We start from the raw sequence: 22,048 nt of genomic DNA on the forward strand, positions 1-22,048 counted from the left end.
AAAAAAGCCTTTGAAAATCTCGAATCTAAAAAGAAAATGTCTAATTACATGGAGGCTTAAGTAAATGCAGAAATCTAATAGACTATTATGCAGCTATTAAATATGATTATTATGATTAGGCAGGGTTTAAAATAACATGGGAATATGTTTATTATAATGTTAAGTGAAACTGTAGTATTGTAAAACACAAAATGATCACTACTAGGGAAAAAAGTGTTTCACAGATAAAAGCCATATTAAACTCCTCCTAGAGGAAGCAAGGATTTTTGTTATTACATCTGGTAATGTAATTCCATCTTTTGATGTTTCTATCTCCACCACAATATTAACAAGATTTGTACTTCAGTGCTGTAACTACAGTGACTTTTTTCTCATTAGTTTTTATTACATCACTCCTTGTTTATCTTAGCCATATGAAAAAAGAAATGAACAAAAATAAAATAAAAACATTCACAATTCTATCACAGAGAATTTTTTTTTTTTTGAGGAAGATCAGCCCTGAGCTAACATCCATACCAATCCTCCTCTTTTTGCTGAGGAAGACTGGCTCTGAGCTAACATCTATTGCCAATCCTCCTCCTTTTTTTTTTTCCCCAAAGCCCCAGTAGATAGTTGTATGCCATAGCTGCACATCCTTCTAGTTGCTGTATGTGGGATGTGGCCTCAGCATGGCCGGAGAAGCAGTGCGTTGGTGCGCGCCCGAGATCCGAACACAGGCCGCCAGTAGCAGAGTGCACGCACTTAACCACTAAGCCACAGGGCCAGCCCAGAAATTTTTTTTAAATGAAGGCACAGTAAAAATTTTTTCAGGCAAATGAAAGCTGAGAGAATTCATCACTAACAGATCTGCATTATAAGAATGATCAAGTTCTTTAGGTAGAAATAAAATATCAGATGGAAATCTGAATTTACAAAAAGAAATGAAAAGCACCATAAATGGTAAATACGTGGGTAAATATAAGACTCTTTTCTCATTTAAAAAAATCTTTAAAAGAAAACTGACTATTTACAACAGATGAATAGATAAACACAGTAGAATATTATACAGCCTTAGAACGGAAGGAAATTCTGACACATGCTACCATACGGATGAACCCTGAAGACATTACGCTAAGCAAAATAAGCCAGTTGCAAAAGGACAATACTGTATAATGGCACTCATATGAGGTATGTAGAATAGGCAAATTCATAGAGGCAAAAAGTAGAATGGTAGCTGGCAGGGGGCAGGAGGTATGGGGAGTTATTGTTTATTAGATACAGTTTCAGTTTGGCATAATGAAAAGGTTCTAGAGACAGACAGTGGTAATGGCTGCACAACAATGTGAATGCCACTGAACTGTACACTTAAAAATGGCTAAAATCAGGCCATGCTGTGGCAGCATCTCACGTAAAGTGGAGGAAGATCAGCATGGATGTTAGCTGCAGGGCCAGTCTTCCTCAACAAAAAGAAAAAAAAAAAGAGGAGGATTGGCATGGATGTTAGCTCAGGGCTGATCTTCCTCACAAAAAAAAAAGGCTAAAATGGTAAATTTTGTTATCTGTATTTTACCATGAAGAAAAATATGCAAAAAAAAAGCATCCAGGAAGGTACCTGATTTTTGCTCTATTCCCTGTTCCCAACTCTCGACCTCTTACAATTGGCTAAGAATGCCCCCTCTCTACCTGAGTCCAGACACTAGATAAGAAATGGAAAAAAAGTGGTGAATATATATAAAAAAGATAAGTAACTATTTAAAGCAAAAATAATAACAGTGCATCATAGGGTTGACAACATGACAAGCAGAAATAAAATGTAGGACAATAGCACAAAGGATGGTAGGAGGGTTTGGGGGAATGGAAGTACACTGTTGTAAATGAAAGTACAGTCACAATGGTGAGAAGCCACGATGAAGTTATGAACTATAGAATGGGAAAATATTTAAGAGACATTTCTGGCATAAAAGAGACAATGACTGACTAGATAAAGATACTGGAGACAGAGAGGCATTCTCTTCACTGGGCCTTAACTAATCCCAGCAAACAGAAATGACTTCATAAACCCTTATATCTCCTCCATTGGACTAATCACAGGTATTATTATTATATTACTTTGTCAATTTTACAATAAGATTATATTACTGTGTCCATTTCCTCCATTAAACCATAAGCTCTTTCATGACAGGAACTTCAGCATTCACTTCTGGGTCCCTGACTGTTCCATGCATATAGTAGGCTCTCAATACTCACTTGTTTGGTAAATGCAGAATAAATGAACTTACGTTTTGCTTTTTCTTCTCCTGAACCAAAGCCACATAGCGCAAGGCGATCTTGGTCAGAGTTGTGGCAAGGGAGGCAGCAACAAAGAAATCTCCATCCAGAAGGAATCCTCTCAGGGGAGGTCTGCAAAGCAATCAAGGAAAATGAAACCCACCAACTTCTTAAGCAGCATGCAGCTTTTGTATAAGTGATTCAAATAAGCCTATTTAACATTCCTGCTGCCACCCTTCACGGATAAGGATCTAAATTAGCTCCCTCTCTAGCTCCCAGAATAAAAAAAAGGAAAAATTGAAAAATATATGGCTTTAAAACTTATCCCCTGGGGCCAGCCCCGTGGCTTAGTGGTTAAGTGCGCACGCTCCGCTGCTGGCGGCCCGGGTTCGGATCCCGGGCGCGCACCGACGCACCGCTTCTCCGGCTGTGCTGCGGCCGCATCCCACATATAGCAACTAGAAGGATGTGTAGCTATGACATACAACTATCTACTGGGGCTTTGGGGGGAAAAAAAATAAATAAAATCTTTAAAAAAAAAAACAAAAAAAATTCTCCAAATGATGCAAGAGCCAAATGAATATGGAAAGAGAAAATGGTTAAGGGTGTATGCACTGGACCCAATGAGCTACATTCAAATCTCAGCTTATCTATTTATTTATTGTGTCCCTTTGGGTAAGTAACAAACCTCTCTAAGCCTCATATTCTTCTGTAAAAAGGGGATAATAATATACTCTATCTCAATAGGTTATTGTCAAAACTATATGAGACAAACTACTTAGCACAAAGCCTAGCACATAGTAAGCAATCAATAAACTTTTCGGCATTATTTTCATCATCTTCACACAAAATTGGACAGCAAAATAAAGAGGGAAACATCAAAATTTTATTCCATCAATTAGAAGTGAAAAATCTTCAAAATATGTTTCCCAAATGCTAATAAACAACAAAACTCAAATATCACCAAAGTGACCTCCACTTAGCATTTTCTATGTGAGTAAAATAATTTTGGTTTAAACAAAACACAGCTACCTCAGTGAAAACAGTTATAAGGAGCAGAGGATTAAAATGATTAACAAAACTCCTGAGAGAAAGAACTTAAACATACTTCTCCTTTCAAGTATCTTAAATGGCAAAGATTTCCATTTTGGTCAAAAAAGCAAACTAATAAGAGAAAAGAAGTCATTTGACTGTTTTAGACACAGGAGTAATAAAAAAAGTATAGCTGGCAGGGCACAGGTGCTGCAAATTACCTTTCCTCCTCTTTCTTGGTGGGTCTAGAGCTGCTGAGGGCACTCTGAGTTGCATAGGTGCCCATCTCAGTTACCAATTTCTGAACTGGCCCCACAGTTATTTCTTCTTCAGGTTTTAATTCACCAGCTTCTTTCTTTATTTCTGACTCTACAATTGGGATCTAAAAATCAATTGGAAACATCAATTTAGTAATAATACCAACAGCAAGCAAAACCATGAAGAGAAGCCATCCCCTCAGTGGGATTTTCGGAACCTGGAGCTCTGCTTTCAATCCTCTTTCCTTCCCAGGATAACGCAGTGGAAAGTACAGGGGCTTTGGAGATGGATGCCACTTACTGGTTGTATGGTTCTGGGCAAGTTTATTAAACTACTTTGAGCCTCAGTTTCTTTATCTGTAAAACGGAAATCTTAATTCTTTCCACATAAGCCACTTAGTAAGAAAATGCATAGGACAGTGACTAAGACAAAGTAGATACTAAGTCTTATTCCTCTTCTCTATTCCTTCCCTTGAAATACTAACCAAAAACAGCACCCATCCTTCTAAAATGAAATGAATCTGACTTACTCTTAGATAGTAACTTCACCAACTACTTTGTTAAAAAACAAATGGCTACTATGTATTTATTCCTCAACACCAGTCTATCATCTAATTTAAGAGCGCCAAGAGTCTTCAATCATTATCTATCAACTCTTTTATTTTACAGATGAAAAATCTGATGTCCAGTCAGGTTAAGGGACTTATATCCAAGGTGCCAGAGCTAATTATTGGCAGAAGCAAGACTGGAACCCAGGCCTCCTGACAAGCACTGTTCTTTCTGTTCTACCACACGGTCGTCTGGATAAGGAAACATTGCCAGTTTTAGTACGTAAATATTCTCAAGTCAGCTCTGTTCTTATAACATTTGCCTTCTTCTTTCAGAACACACAGGCTAAAGCAGAGTTTTACAAGTCTTTTTCTTTTTTTAAAACACAGAACCTTTTGTCCAAATAAAATCTTACCCGGAAAGGTAAATAATACAGATAAAAGAACAGGTGTTACAGCTCAATGCAGGGGAGGGGGACTCCCGAATTTCCCACAGCTTAATTATCGAGGTAATTACAATGCATTTTTCAGTGTTCTTTACCCCAGACACTACTAAATAAAAGCATGAAAGCAAATCACCACATAAAAATCAGATTTATTAAAGTAAAAACTACCATCTAAAGTAGCATTTACTAAAGTAAAACATACCTCCCCGAGGGACCTGCGGACCTCAGTCATCACACTCTGGATGTCTTCCTTGGTGCTGCAGTATTCTCCCAGGATCCACAACGCTCCTCGGTAAATCCTAAGGCAAGAATACAAGTTCTGAAACACCTACTTTGCCAATAAACCTCAAAGCAGAAGTCTTTCTTTGTGAATTTAAGCTCAAGCAAGAAAACAAGATTCTGCAGTTCTAAGGGATTGTGGATGAAATATTAAGAAAGAATATAACAAAGACACTAACTTTCTTTGATTCTCTTCAGAAATCACAAGAATTAAAAGGCAAATAAGTATTCCCATCCATCATTATTAGGAACATTCTAAAATTGGTAACCCAACAGTAAAAATAAAATATCAAAATGTTTCCCAGAAAGGTGTTCATTTAGGACAGAGTTAAGGTAAATTTGATGTTATCACTTACTACTACAAAAAATGTATTATTTTAATGTAAAAAGTAATTCAATTTTTAGTCAGTAGTCACTGAAAAGAAGAGGCAGGATGATGAACAGAACAATGGACAAGGAAGGATCAGCAAGAGAAAAAACAAAAACATAAAGTGGGGCTGGCCCTGTGGCCTAGTGGTTAAGTTCGGTGCACTCCACTTCGGTGGCCTGGATTCAGTTGCCAGGCACGGACCTACACCACCTGTTGGCAGCCATGCTGTGGCGGCGACCCACAGACAAAATAGAGGAAGATTGGCACAGATGTTAGCTCAGGGTGAATCTTTCCCAGAAAAGAAAAATATAAAGTAAAGAAAGCAATAATTCTCTAGTTAAAAATGTTAAACTGAATAAGGTCTTTAGTCATCTTTTCCCTAAGATTTACATTAAATTTATTAAAGAAAGATTCTAGACATTGAAGCCCTAAGAGATCATGGCGCCAAAACCAAAACTTCGATATGATTTTTTTTTCTCACAAAGGAAGCGAATCTTTCTTACTTTCATAAATATCAATACATTTTCACATCATAAAAACTATTTTGTAGTGTTCTCTTCTTTTCTATCTAGGCAGATACAACGAAAGTCTAGTATAGTCTATTCATCAGATGCTTTAAACGAAAAATTTAGATGCAACAGTCTTTTCTCATTAGCAAAGGCTACCTGAATGGAAACACATGTCAGATTTAGGTTGCATTTTCAATCCTTCACTTCAGTAAGTGCTAAAGGGGGATATAAATAATAATGATACCTCTAAAAATACATTCCTTAGCCACTTTAGGATTCACAATGTTTTAGAGGAAATCAGGATAAAGAAACCTAGCTAAAACACTCGTACAAAAAAAAATTTTGCCCACAGATTACATGGATAAAACTGAGGGAGGGGGTGAGGTGAGGTTTAGTGACATACTTATTTTGGCTAGATTGCCTTGAGTCATCTCTCCTCTCTTATATTTTCTATCAACTGACCCTTTAAAGGTAAAATGCTTATTTGACTTTACATTTAAACAGATTTTAGACCTACTTGACGGATTTAATAGCATGAAAGACTTCAAGCATCTTCTCAACAATAAGCATTCTCAGGTTATCAAAGCGCTGAATGGCTTCACGAACAAACTCCAAGACATCAGCAGCTGCTGCTTCATTACTGTCACTGAGAAATTCCATTAACTAAAAGAAAAAAAGGAAAATAGGATAACAATTACATAATTTTCAGAAAGAAAATTATCTAAGGTTTAACAAGTAAATTAAACAAATTTACAAAGAATATAATTAATAATTTTCAAATACATACCAAAATGTAAGTTGAGCGACAAGCGTCATTATGTAACAAACTCACAATGGCTTTTCTGTTTTATGTGCAGCAAAGTTTATTGTAAAACTCAAAATAAAACAGAAGCTGGAAATCCACAACTCAAAATAAATTAACTGGATACTCCTAAGTTGTAACTAAAAGTAAAATCATTTTAGAGAAAACTCAGAGCTCAAAGGCAAAATTTCATATTATAGTAACCTACCTCATTTATCTGACAGTGACAGAAAGCAAAATATTTTAGGCATATGAATTTTTCCTATAATCGAATCCTTCACTTTAAGAGAAAGCAAAATATTTTAGGCATGTGAATTTTTCCTATAATTGAATCCTTCACTTTAAGAGGTAAAACTATTTGAAAGAAATACTTATTTGCCCTACTGAATGATACATATACAAAGAATAATTTTACTTTAGGTAACTGTAACAAACACCAATTATAATAACATGCAGAGGTATTTTTGTTACTATGTTTTTATCTATTTATTTTTTTGATGAAGATGTAAGAGAAGTCAGTCAGTCCTTATCTTTCTGTGCTTACGAGTGGACATGAAGATCCCTTCTGACCATGAGATTTAGTGATTCCAGACAGTTGAGATTTCCAGAGTTTAACTGTTGGATAACTAGAATTTTTTTTTAATTCTTTTAGAGAACTTCAAAATTAAGATCATCATTACATACCACAGGAATAACATTTGCAGCCATATCTGGAAATCGGACAGAACAAGAATGCAGTGTTCGCACAAGGAGCTGTCTATATTTGTCAGTATCTTCATGCTCAGTCACATTATTTGTTTTAATCACTTCCTTCTTCAGCACAATAACCAGCTATAGAAGAAGGTAAAAATAAGGGAGAATTACATCACGTTTTGCCTGAGGGCTTACCAAGGGCTCTCAGAGTTTTGTTTTACCTCTTCAACATTCCTAGAAGAGACAAGATCCAGTGCTAACTGCAGAGTTTTCTTGCGTACTTCTAAGTCTGGTGTGCTCAATACTCGTAGGATGTCCATAACCAGATCCTGAAAAAAAACAAAAAATCCAGAATAAACACCAGTATTTCTGGTCACAAGAAGAAAATCTTAACTGTACAATGGAGAGTTCTGTCCATCATCACTTTAATTCTTTGATCAAAAAGAAAATTACTAGTGGTGGAAAAACCAAATATATGGTCATGAATTGAATAAACCAAACAAAAAGGGTATTTGGGGATGTTTTTTGGCTCTGTAGAAAAATGTAATATTTTAAAGACGCACACTTAAAAAAATCTACGGCAGATAAATATTTTAAAACAGTTATACTCCTGTATAACTTTCACTTACATTCACCAGTTGTTAATATTTTGCCACATTTGCTTTATCATACTCTATGCCTAAACTTTTTGGTGTATGCCTCCCAAGAATAAGGATACTTTTTTATATAACCACAATAAAACTATCATTCAGAAAACTTAACATTGATAACAAGCCTATTAATTATTATTATTTTTTTGTGTGTGTGAGGAAGATCAGCCCTGAGCTAACATCCATGCTAATCCTCCTCTTTCTGCTGAGGAAGACCGGCTCTGAGCTAACATCTATTGCCAATCCTCCTCCTTTTTTTCCCCAAAGCCCCAGTAGATAGTTGTATGTCATAGTTGCACATCCTTCTAGTTGCTGTATGTAGGACGTGGCCTGAGCATGGCCGGAGAAGCGGTGCATCGGTGTGCGCCAGGGATCCAAACCCGGGCCGCCAGCAGCAGAGCGCGCGCACTTAACCACTAACCCACGGGGCCGGCCCAAGACTATTAATTAATATACAGTCTATATCCACATTTCTCCAATTGTCCCAATAACGTTCTTTATAGCAAATTTTTTGTTGTTGCTCTGATCCAGGATCAGCATTGAATTTAACAATCATTATTCTCACAGATTAAATAGGTATGCTGATAATTTTCTAGAATCTAATGATCTTTTATTCTCAATCAATTGGTATAATATTTTTCAAGAAATGTAATTTACATTCAAATCAAAAAGAATATATCTCTATTGCCAAGAATACTGAGTGCAGTACACACAGAAAAGATAAAAGATAACATATTAATTCATGTTAGAAATATTTTTTATTTTTTAATTTTTATTTATTTATTTTTTCCCCCAAAGCCCCAGTAGATAGTTGTATGTCATAGTTGCACATCCCTCTTAGTTGCTGTATCTGGGACGCCGCCTCAGCACGGCCAGAGAAGCGGCACGTCGGTGCGCGCCCGGGATCCGAACCTGGGCCGCCAGCAGCGGAGCGTGCGCACTTAACCGCTAAGCCACAGGGCCGGCCCTAGAAATACTTTTTTATGGCAAAGACAATACCCCAAAAGGCTTTGGTGATTCAAGAGTTACATCTTAGTTGACCAAAATTTAAACTATCCAGTCTCCAAGCTAACCAAGGTGGCAAGTCTTGGGAATTATCTCAAATTGAAAAAGATTTAATTTAGGATTTCTCTCTTTCTGATAACATTTACCTGTAGTACTCGTTCATGAGCAGGATGCTCTTTCAATTCTATCAATCGATCCAGAACTATAAGCTTTACATTGTTGTCACTCTCCTTAATAATTAAATCAATGTAACACTGAGCAGCAGCCTATATAAAAAAAGAAATACTTTTTAAGAACATATTCACCTATCTTAAACATAGAATCTGAAAATAAGAAGGAAAAAAAAACCCCAAGAAGCCAAAATACGTTCACCACTCCTGCACTAAAAGTTTATACATTTTTCCAGGAGAAATGTGTCCCTTTATTCTCTAAGTTTTAACAAATATCATTATTTTTCAAGTTTACAAAAGATTAGAAGCATAACAAATTAAAAGAATAAAAAGGGGCTGCTGTAGGCAGAAATACCTATTAACGGCCAAAAATAAAGTGTTAAAACTAAGGAACAAGGCAGAAAAAAGCAGATAGAGAATCCCAAAAAGTACATCTATTGAGTTTAGGCACAAAGTCTAACACACCTGCCTTACAGTACAGAAAAATAAAAAAATAAGGATGACCCCGACTCATTAAAAGTGGAGGACAAAGGAGCAAACCTGGAAGAGCTCTCAATGACCAAAGCTAAACAACTTGATCAACAGAATAACAATAACAGTGGATTATAATCCATAGAATAAAATATCCATACTGATATAAAGAAAAAAGGAAAGGAGGGAGGGAGGGAGGAAGGAGAAGAGACAGCTTTTCCTTACAGAACTCCAATTAATAAATGCGGAATGAGGGAAACAAAAATCACCATTAGAATACCACAGTAAAAACTGTAGAGAAAATCCACTGATGGATGCTAAAATTAGTTGGTCTAAGTTTGAGAAGAAATAGGATGTCTGCACAGTTTCAAAGTATCTTCCCAGATTACAAAAGGAAAAATCATAACTCATCAGTGGAGAAATCTGGCAGACACCATCTTAACCAACTGATCAAGGTTAACATCATCACTAATAAGATATATCAACATCATGTACTCCTTGAGACACTGAGAAGGGTGCATCACTTCTGTGGTATTCTCCCCAAAAATGCATAACTTTGACCAAATTATGAGAAAAAATCAGACAAACTGATTTGAGAGATATTTTACAAACTGACTCTTCAAAAGCGTCAGGGTCATGAAAAATAAGGAAAGGCTGAGAAACTTCACAGATTGGAGGAAACTAACACGTGACAACTAAATGTAATGTGGGATCCTGGACTGGACCCTGGGACAGAAAAAGGACATCAGTGGGGAAATTAGTGAAACTTGAATAAACTCTATAGTTTAGTTAACAATATTGTTCCAATGGCAATTTCTTAGTTTTGACAATTATACCATCATTATGCAAGACAGGAATATTATGGGAAGCTGGGTGAAGGGTAATGGGAACTTTGCTCTATTTTTGTAACTTTTCTGTAAGTCTAAAATTATTTCAAAATAAAAAGTTAAAAAAAATTTTTTTAAAAATATTCATAGGCAAAGCAGTAAATTCTATTTACACAATCTGGCTTTCTAGAACAATTCATTCTCTGAATATATTAGGGGTTCCCCATATAGCTCTGATATAGTAAACTAAAGAGAAAGATAATATTCCATTATTGAACATTCTCACTGGAAACTTTTTAGGATCCAGAATTCATTTTCCCAGATAATGTAAGTAAAGTATGGGGAGAGATCTTAAAATACCAGTATCACTTCTTCAGAAACTAGAAATATTGGTATTCTCTCTCTTTCTCTCTCCCTATATATGGATGAAAGCAGGAAGGAAGAAGAAAGGTCAAACTATGTAAGGAATGAAATTATTTCATAAAATTTGTAGTTGTTATCTTTACGCCATGTAACCACATAGTAAATCGCAATGTCACTAAATCATAAGTGCTAAGACAGCACATCTATCATCTAACTGGCTCCAAAAGAAATAAGCAGTACCTTGATTGCAGTAGGTGCACTAGACAGCGTCACTAATGTTCCAGCGGCTTCATATTTCACAGCAGGGCTAGAAGACTGTAGTAAGTTATAGATGCAGCGAATGAAACGAGCCCTTTCTGATGGATTGGCATGACAGACCTGGAGAAGAAAACATTTAGGTGTCAACTGACTTCAGGGAAACTTGCTTTCAAATAAATTTTTTTTATAGATGTCAGCTTATGGGATGCTAGTTTTCTTAATCTCAAAGCTAAGAACAGCCTTATAAGAACATCTGAAAATGTTGGGCAACATGGGATGAGACAGTGACACAACACTAGTAAATTCAGAAAGAAATGGGTGTTACTTCAAATAATTGTTACAATCATAATTTATATTTTCACTCTTGCACAAAAGGTTTTTAGATGGCTTATAATAAAAGATATGCATTGTATACGTAGGTGAAATAGGAAAAGAAAATCTAAAGTAACAAAAGCAAAGACAATACCACATTAACCAAGTACACTACATGGGTACTGTGATAGGATATTAAATTTGGTGCTAAATTTTTATTCTGGATGCCATGTCAAAAAGGAAAACATGATGGATTATATAAATCTCAATAGCTTGATAAAGGGAAAATACCAGTTCTTAAAGCAAGAAAGATAACCTCTTTTTCAAGTACTACTACTTATTATTTGGGACCATATTCAATATTGAGGAGACAACTAAAATTGTCTATCCCACTCTAAATGCATCTTAATACCTTCACCTGTGAAGCAAATATTCCTTATTTTTTCCCTTTTGAAGTTATTATTTATGTTAGATCTTCCTAAAATATATATAGTCCAAGTTCTACTACTTGGGCATGACTCAAAAGTAGTAGTGTCTGCTATGGGTATTTTGTCCATACCACCCTATTTAATGAAGCCATTCCTGATGTATATTTTTGTTGGCCTCCATTGGTATCAATAGCAAAATTGGATGTTACTGCATCTTTTATTTTATCGGAATATTAAGATGCAATCAATTCTTTCAAAGGATACATCAAATTAAAATACTGCCAATAAAGTACTTCATTTTAAAACCCACATCTCTTACCTAGTTTTAGACTACCTGTTAGTCAATTGCCTACGATGTCATATTAACATATTTAAAGTTTCTCTATTCTCTTTTACAAAGGGGGAACATAAAAAGTATTTCAGGCTTTTTTCATTTGTTTTTAGATTTCCAAAGTAGTCTGGTGTGTACTCAAGAAAAGATCTTGAATTTTATTTCAAAGCCTAATTCATGATCTATTCAGTGACTGAGCAGTACACAACAATTTCTTTGCAGTTGTACTGGGTCAAGCCATGAGTTTTTATAGAATTCTTTATGGAGGTTTAGAAAGAAGCAAGTACTTGGAAAATACAATAAACCAAAGGAAAAAGAAAAAAAGACTTTAACAGGCCATGCTATAATATATTCCTACTATTAAAACATACAACCCTAGCAATTAAGCAGCATCCCAGAGACTATTTAATCTTGTCTTAAACTCTTAAAGTTTATTATACCCATCATAGATTAGTCTTACCTTATAAATTAGTTCAACAATAACCAATTGAAGAATGTCTCCAAATGTCTGAACTTGATCAATACAAGTACTCAGGTAATCCAAAGCTCGATCCTAAAAAAATAAGAATTTGTTTACCAAACTCCACCTCATTCAATAAAAGGACTTAAGGCAACTTTAAAAAATATACACAACTAAATATAAAACAAATGAAGAAATCAGGGCAAAGAAAAATTAATTGAAGAGAAAAAATGAAGGTTAACATAAAAATGTAAGACATAAAGTCAAATACATTTTCTAGAAATGGGCCACAAAGCTGGGGTCTGAATTTTCTAGCAGCTAAACCAAAACACCATGTATTACATGATTCAGGGTATCCATATAATCAAAACAAACCAACTGCTTAGGAGCATAGTAATTTCTACTTCTGCGACCTGAAAAAAAAATCTCATCGATTCTCACACATGGAACACTGTGATATAGAGAACTACGGCCTCAACAACACCTCTACAGTAAAAGTATCCACGGATTTTACTGAACTACTTCTCATCAAGTCCCTTCATGCAGGCAAATAGCACAACACCAAAAACAAACGTCAGTAAACCTATTTCTACAAGAAGACAAAACACTGTGGCCCAAATAAGCAGCTTTCTTATAATCCTGTTTACAAAGATAAAATGAAAACATCTAGATTTCAGAGGAATGGATAGACTCCATATTTTTCAGTCTTCATGCATATTATTCCCACATTTTGATAATAAATACTGGATAGTAAAAATTCTAAGATTAGATGTCACCAAGATGCGCAGAGTCACTGCTAACCACCCGTAGATCCATATATGTGAACCATCTGCACAGCTGAATGTAGAGTTGATATTTACTTAGGAAATTTGAAGAGCCTAATAAGGACTCACATCTACATTGAAGGCCACCCTTCTCCCACACACATGGCTCAGGGTGGACCCTATACAAAATTACTATTTTTCTCTAATAAACAATTTTAGATCTATACTAAGAGAAGGAAAAACATGCAATCAAAGCCCCAAAGTAGAGTGCCACAGAATATGGCCATAATTTCAATCTGGAAAAACTGTAAAATGACTGTCATTAAATGTCTCTCCAATGTTTACTTTAAAAAAAAAAGTGTACACACATAAGCAACATTCCAGAGAAGCGTTAAGAAAAAACTGTATTGGGGCCGGCCCAGTGGCATAGTGGGTTAAGTTCGCGTGCTGCACTTCGGTGGCCCAGGGTTCACAGGTTCAGATCCTGCAGACCAATGCACCACTCGTCAAGCCATGCTGTGGTGGTGTCCCATAAAAAGTAGAAGAAGATGGGCATGGATGTTAGCCCAGGGCCAATCTTCCTCACAAAAAGAAAGAAAGAAAGAAAGAAAGAAAAAAACTGTATTTTTGTACAAATTAAGTTCGAAAATCTAAAAAAATCAAAATACACAAATCTTATGTACTATAAACAAAATTACTGACTAAAAACTCGGGCAGGCCTATGTAACACTTTTAATTCTCATTTAAATACAGTCATAAAAGTATTTTTTAAAAAGTACTTCACCTGATCTGCATGAATTAGCATCATAAATGCATTCCTTTTGCAACTTGCATCCTTCTCATTCACCAGAAAATCATGTATCAGTTCAGGAGCATCAGGTATAAGATGTTCAAAATTTCTTGAAATAAAATAGGTAATATCCATATTTAATAAAAACCCACTTTGTTATTTTAGTAACTCTCTGGACACTACCAAAATTAACCTTTATCAAACTTTATATCACTATCAATTGCTTTGCTTTTTGAAACTTTAAATCAATTAGAAAATTGTGGGTAGGAATCACAAGCTTACATCTTCATTCACTATCAAATTATGTTTTCTAGTTCCATACAGAAAAAGCTGATTTATTCAACATGCTATCTATCAACTGAATATCTATAATAATTGTCTTTCATATACTTGAGGAATACATTGATGTTTATAATGACAACCTCAAGGTACTGAAAGATCCTTCAATAAGAATTATCGGAGGAAAAAAAAAATAGTCCCTTGAATTTTCTTAGTTACATACTGTATTTATTTACTTACTAACTTACTTCTCATTTTGGAAATTTTTAAGTATTTGTAGTACACAGAATAATGAACACCAGCTTAATAAAAACCATCACTTAGCTTCAACAATTATTTTATTCATAGCCATTTTTGTTTCACCTATACCCCTGCTCACTTCCTCTTCTCCCATATTATTCTGGAGCAAATCTCAGACCACTTATCAGTTCTTCTGTAAATATATCAGTATGTTTCTCTAAAATTAAGGACTCTCTCTTTTTAAAACTAATCATAATACCATCATCATACTTTAAAAATTTAACAATTCCTTAATATCATCATACAGTGTTCAAATTTCCAATTATCTTATGTTTTAATTTTTATGTGTACACTGTAGTTTAAATTCTGAAATTTGTGTAATCTGTATGGTAACTTCCAAAGAATTCTACATTATTAACCAGAATACCACTTTCCCTAACAGATAACAAAAAGTTAGAGAACTGTGAAACTATATAACAATCAACTATTAAAGTACAAAGACATTTATAAAAATTACCATCTCCTCCAAAATGGACTGACACCAAGTATTCTCAGTGACTGTAAAAACCAACTATTCTTGCTTCATCTAACTGGTTCTTTGAATTGTTTTTAAAGTCCAAAATCTTCAGCTTTCTAAGAACAGGAATCAGTTGAGAATTGCAACTGGTTGTTCCTATTAAAAAAGTTCCCTCCTTAAGTCTTCTAAGGGTAAAAAGACAAGACCCACATTTCACAAAAAGAGAATTCTAAAACAGGGACACAGCCTATGGGGCTAATCAAGTTAATAAATTAATTGGGCTGGAGTAAGACAATTGAGAATGATAGGCGCTGTTGTAAACTGGAAAGTACACAATCTGTTTAAAGGGGGCTACAATTTCAGCAGATTGCTGTTATGCAGAAAGTAGGACCCAGTGTTGCCGGATCTTTTGACTTTTCAATGTTGACAACTTGCTAATAAGGAAAAAATATTGTTCAGGCCAAAGAAAACAAATCTGCAACCTACATACAATCTGCAAGGAACCATTTGGAACCTCTGGTCTAAAAGACTAAACAGTCCTCACAGAACTAAGTCAAAGGAGTACCTTTACCTATAGATAGTATAGATGGCCAAAACAGCATTTCTTCTAACATAGCTGTGTCGATGCTCCAAACAAGCACGAATAGCCGGCATTAAAGGTTCTAGCAATTCTGCTTCTTTCAATTTGCAAAGAAAACGAAGAGTAGATCCTCGAATAAATTCATTAGGATGCTGAAGATCCTGATACAAAAATTTAAATATGAAACGTTGAGTTCCAGCATTTTACAAAAAAAACAATTTTTAAATGCAAAACTTTCCAATGAAAAAATCAGCAAGTATGTCTGAGGAAAAAGATCTAGATTGTTAGATAATTTCCCTCAGATTCCTGTCGATTAAAGCATTTTTACTTATCACATCAATGTCATATTCTACGTGTCACTGTTTTTTATCAATAACACATAAAAATGCATGGAAAATGTCTGAAAATAGTAACAAAAAACTTTTTATAATAATTCTTTAAAACTTCAGTTCCAAATATCTATAACTTACATCTTATCCAAGATTTAATTTTAAAAATTAAAACAAAGCCCATTCCACCAATTTTACATTTATTTAAAATCAAAGCAATATTCAGAAATAATTATGGTTTGGTTTACCTTTCTATATGCATCACATACAAGGATCATTTCATGTAAAAGTCTTCCGTCTGGAGTTGTTTTAGGAACAATTTCCCAAAATACCAGAAGCAATTTTTTGATGGTGTGATCCTGAAGAGGTAGCACAAAACGAATGATGGTCATCAGAAGTCCAGGAAGCTTTTCGCCATTCAGAATCATAATGATTACTTTCTTCAAAGCTTCAGTCTTCGACTTTACATCTCCTTTTTCTGATCCAAATATTAAAAAAAAAAAAAAAAGCACAATTATTTCACAAGAAAATTCCTCAGGTAATTTTTTGTGTGTGTGTGAGGAAGACCAGCCCTGAGCTAACATCTGCTGTCAATCCTCCTCTTCTTGCTGAGGAAGATTGGCCATGGGCAAACATCCATGCCCATCTTCCTCAACTTTATATGGGACGTCGCCACAGCATGGCTTGACAAGCGGTGTCAGTCTGCGCCCGGGATCTGAACCTGTGAACCCCAGGCCACTGAAGTGGAACATGTGAACTTAACTGCTATGCCACGGGGCCAGCCCCCCTCAGATAATTTTAAAAGCAATTAACAAACAAAACATGTTCTTACTTTATCAGTGGCAATGGTAATAAAGGTACTAACCCAAGTGACACGGGTTCTCCACCTGGCTCTGCCACAAACAAGCTACATGACTTTACACAAGTCATTTATCTCTGCACGTCATGATTCTTTACATATAAACTGAAGGCACTGGATTAGATGTCTGGTCCCTAGCCAATGGAGTTAACGCAAAGGCCATGAATCTACAGGTATACCAAATAATGTATGTCTCAAACACACATGTAGCTATTTTTCAAAATGTAAATAGATGCTGTTAAGTGCTTCAGAATTCAAAGCAGCTTTTAGTCAGTGTGTATTTTCTCAACCAAAGTTACAACTACTATAACGGAGGGGGACGGACAGTGACATGTTTTCAACATTAGGAAGATCCTCAAACTCAAAAAGGTTGGGAACGGATATACTTTAGCCCCCAAAAATATGCACTATAAAGTATTTCATGCAAAACAATCTATAATTTCACATCATTGTCATTGCATACTGAAGAATTTATGGTAAAAATCTTTTGGATTCAAAATTCAAAGGCAGAAATATAACAAATACACTGCTACTACAATTGTTTACATCATAAAAATAAACAAATATCTAGGAGAGGGGAGGACAAAGAGGAATGACAAGTCTTTCATAATCTTAGGGATATCATGCAAAAAAGAATAGAACTAGAAATAAATTTTCAACAATTAGAACCAACTGGTTATTAACAAGTGTTTCTTGTTGTTGCCAAACAGAGAGAGACCGTGAATGACCAGTTGGGAGAGCTATAGGAAGGATTTAAGCTTCGGAAATATTGTATTAGGTAAATCAAAAGTTCTTTCTAGCCCCCAAAGGCTATATATCTATTACTAGATTGGTATGATATTTTAACATGTGGCAGAATAGAGAACATCCTCAGGTATGTGGACTGAGAAGACAGTGAGGGTTACTGCCATATTTATCCCACAAGGGTCAATATTTTTGTTTAAAACAGACTAACTTCTCATGCATCTCTCCCTGCTTCAGAGTATTCTATCCCCCACCACATATGAAAAAAACCTTGTGTGTGCCATACCAAATCAAGAAATAAACAAATGTAAAAGCATGAAGTGATTATCAACCTGGGCAAATCTTCAGTTTTTAAGTCTGTGAGGATGACAAAAAACAAAGCATCAGGAGAGATGACAGTAGCTGATACCAATAACTATGAAAATAAGACAGATTAGGCAAAGTTCTAAGTGGCTCAAGTTGCATTCACTGAGCCTAAACAGGTTTTCCTCTCTTTGTCCCAAAGCTTCCTTTCTGAATTTTTTCTTAAAGAAGTTTTTTTCTTTTCTAATATGTTTGATACTGTAAAGGGCACAAAGTCCAAAAGGCATAAAATTGTATCACTATAAGGCTGATGGCTTCTTTTGTTCCAGTTTTTGGCTACTTCTCACAAATTAGCAAACCCTAAAAATTTAGTAGGATAAAACTTCACTTGGTACTAAGGGTAAAAAGTCTTAAAAGTAAGTTGAACAGCAAACTTGTAAAAAAAACTATACAGCCCCCCTAACCCCAATTTCCATTTATTCCAACAATTCAAATTGAGGTGAAGGATGCTTCTTTCCACATATTCAAAATTTTCAGAACTTATTTTCCTCTATGAACACTACTGAAAATTTCAAATATCAAGTCAATTCATCAAAATACACTAGGTATGTCCTACTCCAGGGAATGTATAGCTATCAGAGCTCATACCCAGCGATAAACGGTAAAGAAAAGCGTAGGTAAAGCAACTCAATGTTTCACGAAACAAAAAAATATTTGTTATTCAAACTGGAAACTACTTCCAAACTTTGTCTCATCTCAACTCTTTTGAGAGAAAGTCAAAAATATACATAAAATTCAAGACTACTTACTTATTTATTGGTAGGGGGAGAGTAGTTAAGAAAAGAGTATGGTTACAATTAAGGACAGATTTTTGTTTTTTATCTTCCCAGCTATAACTTTAAGGAATTTGGGGGTCTAAAAATGAAAAGTTTTAAATTATAAGAAAAAAGTAGCAACGAAAGCGTATTCATTAACTTGCATTCTATTCTATCTTACATAAATATGGGGGAAGAAAAGGAAATATATGTGGCTTTTGTATATAAGGAGTATCAGTTTAAACGTCACAAAAGAGGGTTTCTTTGTCCTTCTCTAAAAATAGACCTTGAGGCCAGCCCCGAGGCACAGCGGTTAAGTTCTCGAGCTCTGCTGCTGGCGGCCGGGGTTCGGATCCAGGGTATGCACTGAGGCTCGGCTTGTCAAGCCATGCTGTGGCAGGCGTCCCATATAAAGTAGAGGAAGATGGGCACAGATGTTAGCCCAGGGCCAGTCTTCCTCAGCAAAAAGAGGAGGATTGGCATTGATGTTAGCTCAGGGCTGATCTTCCTCACAAAATAAATAAATAAATAAATAAAAATAGACCTCAATAGGAACCTAATATTAAGTAACCTAAAATCAGGAGGTATTCCATTACTGCTGATTGAGAGGTGGAAATACGCAAGTAAAATATTGTCTCCTTTCAAACTGCAAACCAGAGATTTGAAGCGTAATTTGCACTCAGTTTTAAACAGTAGTTATCAGTTTAACTTATTTTTAGTAGTTCAATTAAACAATCATTATTTTGGAATGTGCACTATTTAAAAAAATTTTTTTGACAATCACTCACAAAAAGGAGACACAGCATACACTGTTAAAATTAAGAAATATGTTTTCTTCTTTGCATAAATGCTTTAAAAATGAAAAGCTTAAACCTTCCTGCAAAACACATGTGTATTCCAGTGTTGACTTCATTTATTCAACAGGTGGTGAACCCAAAGAACCAAGTTCTTTTGGTTTTACAAGCTAAGTAACACGAAGTTAAGAGCACAAAGGAACTAAGACATTCAAATACACACTCTCAACCTGTTACCTACAGAGAACTGTCAGCTACATTTAAGCATAATGCATTAAACGACACAAGCCATTATGTTATTTTGAAGAATATCTAACAACTAAACTATTACATTTCTTTTTTTTTTTAATTTTTATTTATTTATTTGGAAGGAAGATCCGCCCTGAGCTAACATCTGCCAATCCTCCTCTTTTTGCTGAGGAAGACCGGCCCTGGGCTAACATCCGTGCCCATCTTCCTCCACTTTATATGAGACGCCGCCACAGCATGGCTTGACAAGCAGTGCGTCCGTGCGTGCCCGGGATCCGAACCAGCGAACCCTGGGCCACTGTAGCAGAGCACACACACTTAACCGCTTGCGCCACTGGGCCAGCCTCTAAACTATTACATTTCTTTAGCTTTACTAAGCTAAACTGAGATGTTTTATTTCCAAAAACAAATACTACAAGTCTAAAGGTAGCAAGTTTTCATTTTTAATAAGACAAAAGGTCTATTGAAGAGATCCTAGAAAAAAATATTTAGACAAAAGCTAAGCATTTCTAATTATAAAGAACTTGAAGTACACATGAGCTTTTTCTTTTCATTTTTTTCCATTTAATATTTTCCAAATATTATCAAAGTTTACCTAGATCATTTTTTAAGCTAATTTCAGATGGTGGTTCTGAATCCATTGGCACGTTAATTAACGTATAGCACACATTCTCAGCAGCCGTCATGGTTTCCGGTTATAAATCAACCCTCGATACAAGATTTAAGGATGACAGATGCCAGAAAATCTAGAAAAATAAATACAAGGATATCATTACAAGTAAAAAAACAAAAACAGAAACCCAACCAGTAACTATCGTGATCTTTACTGTCTAAAGTTCAATCAGTTTTGTTTATGAGTTTTTATTAAAGTATTAGAAGGGCAGAGTCAATCTATACTGCGTACTATAAAAATAAAGCCTATTATAATAAAAAACACTTGTCAGCCTTGGCCTGAGGCATATTACCTCCCACCCCACAACCCCACCCAGAGTTTAGAGTGCTGTACTGCAGGATAGGCCCACAATACCGTCCGTGACAGTCCCCAAGCCCCATCCCACCATGTTACAGAAATGACTTTTTAACATAACACACAATCTGGACTGCTCATGTTAAGAGACCCTGTGCACGAATACTCTGCTAAAACTAAAGCGCTTCATCGCGTTGGTCGGTGGGGCCCGAGTCGGTGTACTTGGGTCCCTCAATCTGTGCGCTGCACCCCCACGCTCCTTCTCCGTCCCTTTCCTTCTGCAAAGCAGGCCTCGGCCTGAAGTGGCGAGCCCCGGGGGCCTGGGAGGGAGAAGACCCTGGCCAGGGCGCAGGCCGGGTGGGGAGTCCGGTCCAGAGCTGCCCAGCCTCCCGTTCCGCTCGCCAGGCGCGGCCCCAGCGGCCTACTCCTTCCCCTCCCTTATCCTCCCGCAGGAGAGCCAGTTCCCCCGACTCTGCCCAGCCCACCACGCCTCCGGGATTAGGGGCTCGTGGCCCGCCACCTGGCTCCGAGGGCAGCAGCGGGGGCAACGGCGGGACCGTCTACTCCGGCTCCAACCTGCAGCAGCGACGGCGGCTCGGCAGACTCCTTGGCTGACGTGGAAGGGGGTGGGCGGACGACCCAGGCCGCGGCCACCTAGCACCTACGGCAACTCAGAGAGGACATGCGTTCTCCGTCCTGCGGTTGCGCGCGGCAACTGTTTCCTGGAAGTTTCTTCCTCTTGTGTCATCCGGCTGGCTTAGGCCACAGAGGGAACTGGAAACCCGTATTTATAAGTTTTCCCTGCGAACCTGAATTAAGTGCTGTGACCATTTAAATGCTGCTTAGAAATTGTCTCTTCTTTCAGGAACTAAAACAGCCAAGGGGAGGAAGTGCTTGGAGAGAGGAGAAACGCATTTTATAGGGCTTTGTGGTCCAGTGGAAAAGAGCGCTAGACTGGGAGCTGGAAGCCCTTTTCTAGCTCACCCAGTGATAAACTGGGAAAGTAACTAACTACTATTTAGGAAAGTAACTTCAGTTCCTCTAATAAGGGATACTAGATTATATGAAGATCTATTTCAGTTTTTATCATCTGCAATAGTCTGAATCTCTGCCTCTGCAGTTAGGCTGGAGTTGCCTCAATGTTCAAGTCTCACTGGTATGATTTCTGGTCTTTATTTACTAACGGTCCCTTTCATGATGCTTTCTGAGTACCCAGTAGATTAAAATTTTTTTATGCATAAAGGGAGATCGGCAGTCACTGTTTTGTTTTTTTTAATACTTTTTTTTTCTTTTGCTGAGGAAGATTTGGCCTGTGCTAACATCTGTTGCCAGTCTTCCTCTATTTTGTATGTGGGTCTCC

At 36.4% G+C, this 22,048-nt stretch overlaps 1 protein-coding gene across 2 annotated transcripts in view; it reads right to left on the reverse strand.

Annotated features, from left to right (window-relative positions):
* The window catches only part of COPB1 (COPI coat complex subunit beta 1), a 34,570-nt gene extending 13,257 nt beyond the window's left edge, over nt 1-21,313 (reverse strand). Inside the window, exons 1-14 of one of the 2 annotated variants that reach the window (XM_058546030.1) lie at nt 21,209-21,313; nt 20,317-20,467; nt 16,206-16,435; nt 15,620-15,789; nt 14,007-14,121; nt 12,459-12,551; nt 10,910-11,047; nt 8,985-9,104; nt 7,405-7,512; nt 7,175-7,321; nt 6,206-6,351; nt 4,733-4,829; nt 3,501-3,661; nt 2,259-2,379 (exon numbers count right to left, since the gene is read on the reverse strand). In XM_058546030.1, the coding sequence (XP_058402013.1) occupies nt 2,259-2,379; nt 3,501-3,661; nt 4,733-4,829; nt 6,206-6,351; nt 7,175-7,321; nt 7,405-7,512; nt 8,985-9,104; nt 10,910-11,047; nt 12,459-12,551; nt 14,007-14,121; nt 15,620-15,789; nt 16,206-16,435; nt 20,317-20,407 (1,737 nt within the window). In that variant the 5' untranslated portion in view covers nt 20,408-20,467; nt 21,209-21,313. The other variant, XM_058546031.1, reaches the window with a different exon arrangement.
* Between the last annotated feature and the right edge of the window lie 735 nt (nt 21,314-22,048).

Source organism: Diceros bicornis, chromosome 7 (assembly GCF_020826845.1).
Source record: "Diceros bicornis minor isolate mBicDic1 chromosome 7, mDicBic1.mat.cur, whole genome shotgun sequence".
Lineage (NCBI taxonomy): Eukaryota > Metazoa > Chordata > Mammalia > Perissodactyla > Rhinocerotidae > Diceros > Diceros bicornis.